The sequence below is a fragment of the Cyprinodon tularosa genome, unplaced genomic scaffold (assembly GCF_016077235.1).
Source record: "Cyprinodon tularosa strain WSP-4 unplaced genomic scaffold, ASM1607723v1 ctg31, whole genome shotgun sequence".
Taxonomy (NCBI): domain Eukaryota; kingdom Metazoa; phylum Chordata; class Actinopteri; order Cyprinodontiformes; family Cyprinodontidae; genus Cyprinodon; species Cyprinodon tularosa.
Genome location: NW_024039019.1, coordinates 2,803,180 through 2,816,737, shown reverse-complemented (window position 1 = coordinate 2,816,737; position 13,558 = coordinate 2,803,180). Strand labels below are relative to the sequence as shown.

The 13,558-nt window shown below is 38.6% G+C and overlaps 1 protein-coding gene across 1 annotated transcript in view; it reads right to left on the bottom strand.

Moving 5' to 3' along the window:
* The window catches only part of gabrb4 (gamma-aminobutyric acid type A receptor subunit beta4), an 80,601-nt gene extending 68,926 nt beyond the window's left edge, over positions 1–11,675 (bottom strand). Inside the window, exons 1-2 of the mRNA XM_038292235.1 lie at positions 10,427–11,675; positions 8,003–8,097 (exon numbers count right to left, since the gene is read on the bottom strand). Coding sequence (XP_038148163.1) covers positions 8,003–8,097; positions 10,427–10,506 — 175 coding nt within the window. The 5' untranslated portion in view covers positions 10,507–11,675. The remainder of the gene's footprint in view (positions 1–8,002; positions 8,098–10,426) is intronic.
* Between the last annotated feature and the right edge of the window lie 1,883 nt (positions 11,676–13,558).

Here is a 13,558-nt window from a genome sequence, read left to right as displayed (position 1 = left end):
CTAAGGACGAGGGTTAAGAAACCCTAGTTTGGTATGTTTTGGAGTTTTAAAATCCCAGGTTGGTAGCCTTCACTTTCATTAGAACGAAATGAGTAATCTTTCTCAATTTATTAAATTGCTTTAATTCTAAATGTCGGAAATCTTGAACAAATATTTAGAAATCAGATGAGATTTGGAGATTTTTTTCAAAGAATTACCAAGTAAAAGCAGGCAGAGGAAATGTCCATTGCTGTGTTAACAAATCTTTTGATAGAAGTACCTACGGTAGTTGGAAAAATAAGTGTAGAGTAAAGCATTTTGTAATCCCTTTGGAGTTCTGATATAATGATAACCCAGTCCTGTTCAGGGACTTGCATGTCTTGCAATGTATGGAGTTTGGTCACATTGGAGGCAACAGGTAGCCATTTGGACATCAGTTTTCTTTCTCCAGTACCAGTGCTGTTTCCATTCAGCTTGATAATGTTTGTGATGAGTAATTTAATCAATCAAACAATCTCTTGAAAGATGACATTAAGTTTTGGTTTGTCCAGCCCTTCTTTCTCTTCTTCCACTGTAGCTGCCTGACAAACTGCATTGAGTTTAGCAAGAGCTGTGAGTCCACTCTTTTTTTTTTAGGTGTCACCTTTTAGTTGTGCAATATGGAACGGTGCAATCGCACACTTATTCATTCCAAAACGACATCTCCCCATTACAGAGGTTTGGACCAGTTGTTTAAACCTGCCGGCCAAAAATGATCTTAACTACTCCCCATTATAAGGGGTTGAGCTGTTTCGATTCAATTTGCATGTTTTCTAAGCCATAACAAGCCATAAATCCTTTCGTTGGGCTACTCTATAAAGCCTGGAGCTCCATATTACTCCAGACATTTGGAATTGAGAAAGGTTTCTGGAGTGGAAGCTAAACATCTTCAAATGTGGAGAAAAAAAAAAAGTCAGGTGGTTTTGTTTTTAACTGTTTTTGGAATGACTAAGACCTAGATGACTGGGAATCTAACCCAGCAATTGCACACTTTGCTCTGCTAATGTCGAGGTATGAAACAACGCTGCATTCTTGCGTACATGTGCAACTTGACCTGGGTATTTTATGATCAAATACAGGTAGATTTATACTCTTTTTAATTAAAGTCACACAGTGATAAAACAAAACAAAAGGGAGAGACACTGAAATATTAAAAACTGGAATATATCTCTCTCTTTTTATATAAATGATATATCTCTCTCTTTTTATATACGTATATATATATATATATATATAGATTGATAGACATTATATAAACATTTTAAATTCTAAATGTACGATCAAAATAATCTTAGATTAACAAGTTATACATTTCACAAAGTGGGAGTCTTCGAACTGTTATCTTCTAGCAATAGTTTCCCAAGACTTCAATTTAATTCGTTAGTACTAGTCGGTTTAAATGGAAAGACGTCTGTGATCCCACAACAGGCACAGTTAAGTGTTTGATCCTCAGTCAAGGGGGTCAGTAATCAGTTCCCACTTCCTGACTGCATCCAGCTTCGCCTCAGATAAATATAACACGTCTGACAGACTTCAGATGAGGTTGGGTCACAACTCTTCCCCTTCCAAACTAACAGCCATACTGACCGTCCCAAACTAGCGCAACATATGGCAGACTTTGTTTAACTGGGAATAATAGGTCAAAATATATTGTAGCTTATGTACTGTAGAGGGAATACAGAGTGGACTAACGGTATTCCTACCTCAAATGAAAAAATTGAAAGTAAACATATAAACCACTGGTTTTAGTAATTACCAATAGTATGGCAACACCTGGCCAAAGTAAAGCCCATAATATCATACAGCAATTATTTTGTTGTTGTTTTGTTCTGTTTTTTTAATAGGTTCAGTTTGTTGATTTACACTCACAGATGCCAGCACATCCCCATAAGTTAGTATCTGCATGGGCTGGCTCTTTTTGTCATGTCCTTTGAAAGTGTTTCACTAGGAGGTGTCAAAGCCAGACTCACATAAATACCAAGATGCAGGATGTCCCAGAATACTAATTCTGACAAGATAAGTGTTGGAAATCTCTTTAAGTGAATCTGTTGTAATAATGTTTTTGCTGTTACAGGTATTAAAACAGGCATGGCAACGATATGTTTAAAAGTTACAAGACACCAATAAGAATTCAAAGCAAAATGTATGCATTTTCTAACCCTTTTATACAGTAAACTCAATTTTGTTAAATTATATTGAGGCAAACAAAAGAATTTTTTGAGACATATAATTCTTTTTTCTACACTAACTGCAAATAGAGAAAAACAAATGAGTATACAGCATAATCAGGTTACAAAAATACGCCATCCATTATAGCAGCACTAATTAAAACATTAGACAGCATTTGAGAGAAGTGTACATTCGCTCATCATCTGCGTAAACATCCTAGGGTGAAGGTTCTTTTATTCTTCTAGGAATTTTAAAATCTATACCATTTCATCTTCAAAAGTGAGGCTACACTCTTGACAGTTCACCAGTCCATCACATTTTACTCAAATTTAGAGCCAGAATTATAAACATTAGCTTAAATATTTCAGAATATCTCAGCTTATATTTGCTTAAATGTTCTTTAGCAAGCTGTAGAGAAACTATGTACATTTTGTAGCCATCACCAAGCTTATTGTATTATTCTAACTACACTTTGGCCAACTCTTTCATTCAAAAGTTCATTCAAAATGTTACTTTAGATACGGCTATTAGGCACAAGCAATAAAAGATTACCACAGCACGGTCACAGGTTGTCCATAAAACATCATATTAGCCATCTTTATCTATTATAAAATCAGTTTTGATGTGTTTCAGACCATCCTGGGAATGCCCAGCTGGGTTTTTAATTGTTATAAGACAGTCTCCCATTGATATAAATAAATCTAGGGATACGCTAATATCGATACTGTTATTAGTATCAGGCCCGATACCAGCATCGAGTACTCATAATTATGCTTATAAAAACAAGCTGATACTTTAAACAGATACCACTTCTATATTTCACAAAGATCACAGTATCAAAACAATTAGGTTTACATTAGCTGCAGCTATGAGCAGCTATGAGCTGTCAAAGCCCTCTCGATTGCAAATTAGGTGTAGAGACTGGGGTTAGAGACTGACTTAGTCAATTTAGAATTTTAGAAGAATTTGAGCTTAAATCTTTTTTTTTTTATCTTCAGCTTTTTTTTTAGCACTTGTATCCATACTCTGTACTGGCAAGTAATAAAATATCAGTACTCTTATTCAGTTATAAGACATCTTGTATCAGGAAATCCATAATTTCATCAAACTTTGTGCAGCATCTTAGGATCACTAGGATCACAGCAAGTAAACCAGAACCTTAGCATAATGCTACCACACCTGAAATCTGATATAACACCTGGGGTCTGATGTTATCTATACTATGGCCAGTTAGTTTGAGGCTTATTTTGTCTGACCATAAAGTTTTTCACCAAAACTGTGGTATCTGAAGGTTATACTGTATACATTATAAACAGACGTGTTTACATCCCTGGTACAGGTTCATTACAAGCTTAACCTAACTAGGAGGCAGAATCCCTTTGCTGTAACATTGTAAATCATGAGGTCTGTGTTTGCACAAGCAAGGAGTTGAGAGCATATGGGACCCTGGGAGAAGATTTATATCTTGGGAACATTGCGGGTTAGGATCCATTCTAACATCGAAGCTGTAGTATTACAGTATTACAGTATGCATACAACTTTGGGATTTCTCTGACAATTCTGACAATGAGTCTGATGCATCGATAAGTGATTCTAATATAAGCCTGACTAAATAAATAAGTCTGTGTCAGAAAATGTGAAAAAGGTCCAAAGGTGAAAACAAGACCCACCACTTACACTTCATGGTTCTTATCATGTGCAAATCTATGACACCAGCCAGAAGTTTACCTGAAACATGTTAAGGAAAACCATGCGGTTTCTTGAAACTTCATTATGGATTTTTATTGCACATAACTGGCCATAAATAGATCAAGTGTTATGGGACAATGCTTGTTAGCTTTCTAGTGATATTTCACACATGATACAAACCTTTGGGAACTACTATTATTAGCAGCTGTTTTTACAGTCATACCAATAAACTTAACTTAGTAAATAAACTTTACTTAAAGCAAAATCTCAGATTCTTTGAGTGGGGTGAAAACCAGTCTAATAAGGGAAAAACTATAAAAAATGTTTTTCAACGACTTACATCAAACTAACATATCCTGGCACATAAGGCTTGATCAGAGCGTTTGCTTGGGTGAGCACCCAACCGGTGGAAGGTTACATGAAGAGGCACACCTGCTATACATTTTTCACTGCTTGATCTCATTATCATCAAGAGTGTTATAGCGGCAGGACTGACAAGCTGCTGCCTGCAGCAAATTTTAAAGAATAACACTGACATATACGTAATTAGTAGGCACAATTCAGAGGACATTGATAGAAAAATAATGTAAATCTAGAAGAAGGTTACTGTATGGTACTGTAAGTTAAATTTAAATTTCATTTACGAAATGCTTTTTTACAGACCCTAGGAAGTCAGAGTACAACAGTGATTCTAGAAAACTACAAGTTCACTTGATATTTGGTTATCTTGCTCTGTTTGGTAAACTTAAAGACATGGTTGTACAAATTAAAATACTAGATGTTTTGTACATTGATCAGTGTGTTTTAATAAGTGAATGTGCCATGGGTAAACAAATTATTACATTTACTTAAAGTCCAGGTATTTTTGACCAAGAAGGTAATTCTTTCTCAATAAAGTCTTTACAAAACAGCTCCAACAGCTGAAAAAAAAAAAAAAACCATCTATCCATTTTCTGTCACGCTTTATTCTAGCTGGGGTCGCAAGGGGTGCTGGTCCCTATCTCCATCTGTCTACTAGCGAGAGCCGGGACACATCTACAGCCTATTTTAGTTGTAAAATGCTGTCCATGGTGCTGATCCTAAAGAAGGCTCATAGTGGCAAACTAGGGATGGAACGGTTTATAACCGTCCGAACCGTTCGGTTCGATTGACTCGGTTCGATTCGCGTGTGTTGCCCACAGTTCATGCGCTGCTCCTTTTTCTCATAGGCGAAGCGTGTACATTCCAGAGCAGAAGGTGGCGGTACTGTGACCACAGCCAACCACCAGTAGTAAACAAGAAGAAGAAGCGAAGCAGCTTAGCTGGGTGTAGCAGAAAAAAATCAGTTGTTGTGGAGTGTATGAGCGTGTGGAGTGTGTGGGTATGGTGAGTGGGAAAGAACAGGAGTTGGAAGACGCGCCAGCAGCACTTTATAGGTCTGCTGTATGGGACCACTTTGCATTTAGAGTGACCTACAATGACGGCGGAAAGAAAGTTGTGGATAAAAGTGCAACGGTCTGCAAGCATTTTGCAACACGTTTTGTTTATGCTAACAGCAACACGACCAACATGTCAGGCTAACAATCAACGTATACCGAATCAAACCGAAAACCGTGACCACGAAACCGTGAACCGAACCGAACTGAACCGTGGATATTGTGAACCGTTCCACCCCATGGCAAACTGTGGATGTCCAGTTTTCCTGAAACTCTTTAGTTTAACAGTTATTTTGGCTACGATATCTTGCTTAGAGTAAATATTGCTACAGCATAGTGTTTCTACGTATTTGACACATTAGTTTATGTAATATGATTCATGGCAAGAACTTTTTGTACTTTTGGCCACTTCCTATGCTATACCATGCCAACACACTGTCTGCACTGATGAAGATTTACTTAATTTAGTCTGCTGACAAATTTAAAATGTTACAACTGCAAAGCAGTATAACCTATAATTTGATTAATCCACTTACTTTTCAATTGATACCCCTTTGCGCAGTAACACAGAATACAAAATTTTCCGCGGCAAATACAACAGCCTGCTCACCTTACTGTGATATCATATAGGAGGAGCTTATATCGGCTAGCTGATGTTTTGGTTGTTCGACTCCACATGGCATCCAATGATAGCTTATTGTTAGCAAGTGACGTGTCTCAATAATTAGTAATAATAAGTTACACAACTTAGGCATACCATAGCCAAATAAAGCTAAACCACAAAGATCAACACCAGAAGTGTACTTTGTTACCCTTATTTCAGGCAATAGTTATTCACATCCCATTAAACTAAATCAAATTATGCTTAAAAGTGAAGAATAATGAAAGGGGTGATTAATGTGCATTTTCTGCATCTTGTAAAAGTATTAAAAGCAAGATTGTGACATTTCAGCATGTCTCTTCTTCCAACTGTAGACTTTAATCCAACCAACCCTTGCAAAATTAATTGATGCCACACATTTTGGATGTGTCATTTGCTCTTGTTAATTTGATATCCAATGCTGTTACTACGTCCTGAGAGCTTGCTAAGATTTTTGTCCTTTTGACAGTATCAAGCAGCAACAGACGTCCTCACAGAAAGCAGAGCTTTGAGCGTATGAACCACACATTATGAAGCTGCTGCTTAACTCAAAGACTACAATTCTAATTCTGAAGCAAATTAGGGTTTTAACAATAGCTGCTAATCAGGACTGAGTCAAAATTCAATCCATTATGAGGGTTACAAGTGACCAAGCTCCAAACGCTTATGTTCGAAAATGTAAATCAAAGCCTTCTTTTTATTATGCATCATGAACACAGGTCTCAGATGTTTGCTTTGAGGAAAGTTAAACATTACTGATACTACGACTCAAACTCCAAAGGTGTGTATACTACTTGACAACTACTGGAGCTGATCCAGCAAACTGTTCAGTACCAGAGGCATTTATAAGGAATCTTTATACAACCTTTGTGTTCAGCAGTAAATTGTGTTAAGCACATTTGTTCTCAAAATAATACATTTAATAAAAAAATAGGTTAGATCTACAGTTGTTTGCAAAGGATTTTATACCTCTTGAATGTATTTTGGCGGTATCATGATAGACTAAAGATAGACTAAGAAGAAAGAAGAAAAAGAAGACGTGATTTCCAAATAAAAGTTTGTAATTTGCATTCATTTGCAATTGTAAACAGCTCCCTTTACTCTGAGGGCCCTAAATATAAATCAGTGCAATCAACTGCCTTCAGAAGTCATCTAATAAATTACTAGATACCACCTGTGAATAATTTAATCGCAGTAGAAATCCAGCTGTTCCCTGTAGACCTCAGAGGTTTGTTGCAAACGAACACCTCCGTGAAGACCAAGGAACACAGTGTGAGAAACAAAGTTGAGGGAAAGTTTAAACCGAGTTATACTTATTTAACAATATCAACATCTGTTACCACCAAGAGCTCTTATCAAGCAACCACCTGGAAAAGAAACGAGTATGGTGTGTTTATGAAAGAAGATCCCAGGAAGTACAAGGTGAGGAAGAACAGAGATGCCCATACCCTAAACAGACAATCAGGGTTGTAACTAAATGATTTGGGGTGTTCAGATGTTAAAATGGTCCAGAGTCCGGCCTTTAACCTGTTTACAATTATTGAGAATGCTTGAAAGTTTTTGATCACAGATGGTTTTCATACTTTTTGACTGTGTTTTTGGGGTGTTTTGATTAGAAGCATTGACCAATCTATCAGTCTCTAAACAAATATTGACTCAGAGGGCCTGAATGCAAAGGCACATCACACTTTTTGGATATTTAGTGATAAAACAATCTTCAAAAATGTATACCAATCTACTTTTACCTTGCTGTTGCAATAATTTGCTTTTATGTCTCAAGACTTACAGAAAAACACATATTGCGGCTGAAACATGGTCAAATGTGAAAAGGCAAAATGTATGAATAGATTTGTAAAATTACATGTTTTGTTTCTCACTACATGTTTGAATTTAATCTCAAAGAGAAGGACTCTTCAATAAAATAATTGATAAAATAACAACACAACTTGTCCCAATATTTCACTGCAGAATTTCAGAGTAAGAAATGTCAGGATATCCAAAGCATCACCCAATAAAACATCAGTAGCCTTTGTAACCAAACCCACAAACCAGGCACATTTACACCACATACCTCCAAAATCAGGCCTGAGACGGATATCATATCCCTTCAGCAACTTGTCCACGGTAGTCTTGGCCACAGACATTCCGCTGCTTCCGGTGGAGGAGCTGTAGGCAAAAACCACAAGCATAAGAGTCTTTTCTCAATCAATAAAAGCAGGGTTGTGTCATTTCTGGGACAGTTTGTATCTTGTAAAAGCACAAGGTTAGGTAGAAATTTGAAAAATGGTCACACAGCACCTCTTTTTAAGCATTAATGCACAGAGAGGTAATGTTTCAGGAAGGGGATATAATACCAGGAACAGAAAGTCTTTTTTTATTTTATTCTGACATAGCAACGCATGTGTCTGCTTTTATGCTTTCACTTATGAGTGTACTCTAGTTCACTTTTAAGGTTCTAAGCAGTTAATATCTTGGCATAAATAACAGATTAGTTCACCCCAGAGCCAATGATAATTGGTTATTCAGAAGAATTTAGGGCCAATAAGAAAATCATGTCTAACAACTTCAATCTCGACAGTCTCAAAGCCGTTTAAGCCAATACTATATTATTGACCTTTTAACCATTTTTTGCACTGGATGGTTCATTACACAGGAAACGGTTCCATAAGGTGGTGCACCAACAATTATTTTCCTATGTGAAACAAATAAGGTTAAAAAAAAAAGGTGAAGCTGGCAACAACATCTAGCACAAAAAAACTATTAATCTAGTAGAATACAGAGAAAGGTTCATTCAACAAGCTTACAGTAAATTAGAGTTTCCACCTCTACATGATCTATTCTCAGTATGCGATTTAAACACAACGATCAATGGTGAAGACCTGCCTCTATTTCCTGGGTAAATAACAATCAGCCTCAATGCAAATAATCAGCCGTTGTAAATGTGACAGTGATTTAAGGGTTTATAAAACAATGTGTTCCTAAACTAGCATGATGATTTTTTTAAGATTGGAGTTATTCTACAGATCTTGAATTCCATGTTAGTCTCTCAAACTTAAATTAGCCATAATTTCAAAATGAAGCTAGTCTGGATTTATGCTAAATACAGAGAACAATCTATTAAGATATCCACTAAAAATGTGCTTCAAACATCATTGAGTTGTACTTCTTAAGATCTCAAAGTAACAATTTAGAGCTATGGTCAAATTAAGGTGTGCTGTGAAAGCACTTCAAATCTGGGGGAAGGTTGAACATTGCGCCTTGTGCATTGGACCAACCTATCCTGCACATCCATCTAATCAGCTGTAGAGATGTTCTGATGGCAGTAAATCTGTCAAGTATTTCATTACTGCAAGACCTTCAAAACGGATGAGAATGAATAGCATTGGAATATTAACCTTATCTAAGTATAAAAAAAGGAAAAACGAAGCCTTCCAGTATGATGTCAGCTTGAACCAGAGTATGTACATTTATTCCCTGATATTCAGGTCTGACTAACTAATAATATGGAGTGACATGACCTGAAACCTCTAAGATGGTCCAGTTCTCCACTCAATATTTATCCCTACAATGAAGGTGCAAACTGAATGTTGAGGAAAATCCAAAAAAAAAAGGAGGAACAAGGGCTGTCTGAGTCATGGAAGCACCCTTTTATTAACTCACTTTGCAGCTGGGTGTTTTCAATCTCTGGGAAAATCAGTGCTGGGTAATATGAGAACCACCTTTCATTGCAGATCAGGTATCAGGAAAGCAAAATATGAAAAAGTGCAGCCTCAGTCCCAAGGTACCTTAAATCTTTTAACTGACACCGTAGAACGTTACGGACAAGGAAACAGAGTAGGCCACAAGGGATGTACATCAGTGTCTTCAACATCAAAACAATAAGGGAGCTGAGTAGCAGATTCTGGGTGCAATGATGTTCTGAGAAGGCTTGTGCAAAAAATGTGTGCTGTAAACATTGAAAGGCCCTGACATGAGCTGATTTATTAAAAGGCTGAAAGCTTCCCCAGCCTTCCATCTGGAGAGCTACAGGGAGAGACAACCTGCAGGGATTCATTTTTTTCCCTCAATTCTGATTGATTTGGTTCAGTTCACTGAGGTGGGCAATTAGAACCATTAAATATGCATTGATATTACTTCCACATCTACTTGTTTTACCTGTTTACTTAAAGATCCAGCTGTTTACCATACTATAATAAATCATATCATCCTATAAATATTTTATGTGTGTAGGTTATTTCATCCCTGACTGTACGCCAAACACATATGACTTTTCCTCATTTGGACATCAGGAAAAGGTTACATTTCCCAATTGGCTCTGTATATTGCACGCGCGTTTTTTACGCTCGCGCGTGACGCACCGCTGTCTAATGGAACATATATCGGCAGCGGTGCCCCTATAAGCAGGCCTGGGTACCCCCTTAATGCGATTTCCCAAATTTCAAGCTCTAATTAAATATATTGATGGACATTTTCTTCCAAATTGAGATTTCCTTACCTTTGAACAAAGCATAGGAATGACAAAGCCGCCAAAGCAGAGGAAATTCCACATATTTTTTCTTCTTGACGACCCAACATCTCCACGAATCCTTATAGTTCCTATAATCCAACCAGTCCAGTGGTCCTCCCCCAAAACGCACAAACTAAAAGCAGGCAATTAAAAAAATAATAATAATTGCCCTTTTAAACCAGTCAAATGAACTCACCTACATCTACTCATGCAATTTCTTCATTATAAAGGACAAAACAAAAGAAAAATCTGATATTTGGCCCCCGCTGTTTTCCCTCAGCTATGGAAATCCGTGCAGGTCACAGAGTCCCTCGACCAGCACCAGAAGATCAGACATCTTTGCTCGAATAAAAAAGAACAGCATACAGGATACTTTTAAAAGTGATGACAAGTCCAGTTGTGGGGGGAAGGAGGGGGGGAAAGGCAGAAAAAAAGCAAACACTGGCATGAATGGCTGAAGCAGCAGCCTCCTGACAATCAAATCGGTGAATAAAAATCCCCAGTCCAGATCTGCAGGAGAGGCATGGTTCCAGCGACGCTCCGGGCGCCAGTCTTTGCCCACAATGTGATGCTGTTAAAGGATATTTGACTGAGCTGAAAGCTGCGGTCGGCTGATGTGTATTTGTGGGGTGTTGGAGTGGAGTGGGGTGGGGTGGGAGGGGGGCAGAGGGGGGTGGGGGGGCGGTGGGTTCAAATAGAAAAGAAAATGAAATCTTGATTCCTTTTTCTTCTTTCTCTTCTTCTTCCCCCCCGGTTGCTGCTGCTGCTGCTGCTGCTGCTGATGTAGATCAACGCAAAGTCACTGAGGGGAAAATGCACATTGAAAAAGCGGTGGGTGATATCTGATGCAGACGTCAGAGCTGCCTATATCACTCCTCTAATGAAGGAAAAAAAATTAAAAACTACCTGCAGAGAAATATTGATTTTCCCTTTTTTTACGCACAAATATGCATAAAGTGCGTTGGATTATATTAAGCTATTTGAAAAGTACTCCTGCCTCCTCTGGCCGGCGATCACTGGCGTTTGGACATGTTAGTATGCTCCGATCGTCCAAAATGACATGACAGAGGAACCTTGTTCGTTTCCTTAGTTTAATTTAAAATAACATCCAATAAATAGTGGGGGACACCTAAGGTGAATTCCTTAGCGACAGGATGTTCAATAGCTGAATGTTCTGCCTTAAAGCCATTAAGATGCTGGGGGTGTGCTCCGGTGTATTTTCATGCGTTTCTTCCACTTTACTACATTCTTACAGCACGCACACGCTCACACCAGGCACGCACTAGACACGCGCCTACTTCCGCTGACAGGCGCGCGCTCGGGGGACAGGAAGAATCCTCTGTTTATTCTGATGTTATGTTTACGCGCTCTTTTGTCGTCTATTTCGACCAGAAACACCCTTACAGCAGGCTGCACATCAACGATCACAAAATCACGCAGGCTAGAGTTTTAAACACAGGAAGGAGGTTTTCTTGAGGGATCTCTGTGCTGTCCAGTTGCTAAGCAACCCAGCCCAGCAATGATGCAGTTGTGGTGATTCGGAGACTCTGCGCAAAGGCTCACTTAAAGGAGCAGAGCCGGTGCGCTGTAAGAGCGGCGATGTCAGTGGGACAAAAGCAGACGATAAACCATGGAGCCAATATCGTTAGAATAAAGGGGGGTGGGGGTCATGTAAAGGAAATTTGGCGCATCGTGGGGATCGTACTAATTCTGCTTCATCATCACCCTGCTCCTCCTAATCATCCCTGTCATTCCCACAAGGACTGTGGTGATGCAAGCCACTTAAGCTTCGCTTTAAAAATCGCTAATGATCTGTATTGCTGCCTAAATGATGTGCAACGAAAAGAATAATAAATGTATTATGTTTCACAGATGGTGTCACAGAAGAGATTCTACCATTAATTTTGCCCTGGGAAAGACCACACACACACACATACACATATATATGTATACCTTTCATACATACACACACAGTTTATTGTAGTTGTTGAATCACTCACCCTATCCTACTCTGTTATAGAATAAAATTATCTAAAAATGCTCAGGGCCTATAGTTTTTTTTTATACAAACGATCAAGTGTACTAGTTGCCACTAAATACACTTTAAACTGTTGTTATATCTCTTGTCCTAACAGGTAAATAACCCTGCAATATGTCTGCTGCTGTGCAGCATTTTTCAGCAGGCTCAATGCTATTAAAGGGAGCAGAATTTGGACTCTAACTACTTTTTTGTCTCCAGTGGTGTTTTAGGGGGCAATAAAGTGTTAAAAAGATGCTGACAAACCTTTGGTTCAGTCAGGTTTTCTTTATCCATTATCACTGTAGCTGACTTAGAAATCCTATCTGACTTAACTCATAGCAGTCCACAGAGTCGAATATATATATCACAAATGTTCCCTTTTTCCTGCAAGCTCAGGTCCTTTTGCGCAGTATCTTTGCTGTTCCTAGAATGGAGAAGGAGGTAGCACACAACAGTGATGCACGGTGGTTTGTGGCTCTGAGAGAGGACCTCAGCAACCTCCCTGAACAGAATCTAGTCAACATCGCAATGGCAGACAGCCAAGAAAGAGTATCAGGTATGAAAAACTGGACAGCACCAAGCCCCAACATGATATACACCTACTGGCTTAAGAAACTCACGGCACTCCATGAATGTTTGGCAGCACAAATGTACTAGCTACTGAGAGATGGAAACCACCCTGAAGGCTATACGAAAGCCACACAATCCTGATCCTGAAGGATCCCTCAAAGGGTAACGTCCCCTTCAACTATCACCAATAACCTGCCTGTCCACAATATGGAAGCTCATGTCTGGGATCATAGCGGAGATAAGCGGGCACATGGATCAATACATGAGCACAGCTCAGAAGAGAATCGGTAAAAATATCAGAGGTGCCAAACATCAGCTCCTGGTAAACAGAACAGTCGTTTGAGACTGCAGAACTCGAAACATTAATCTGAGCACTGCCTGGATTTATTACAAAAAATCCTATGACACAACGCCACATACATGGGTCATTGAATGCTTGGAGCAATACAACATCAACAGGACTCTAAGAGCCTTCATTGCAAACTCAAAGAGGTTGTGGAAAACCACCCTTGAGGCCAATGGCAATATAC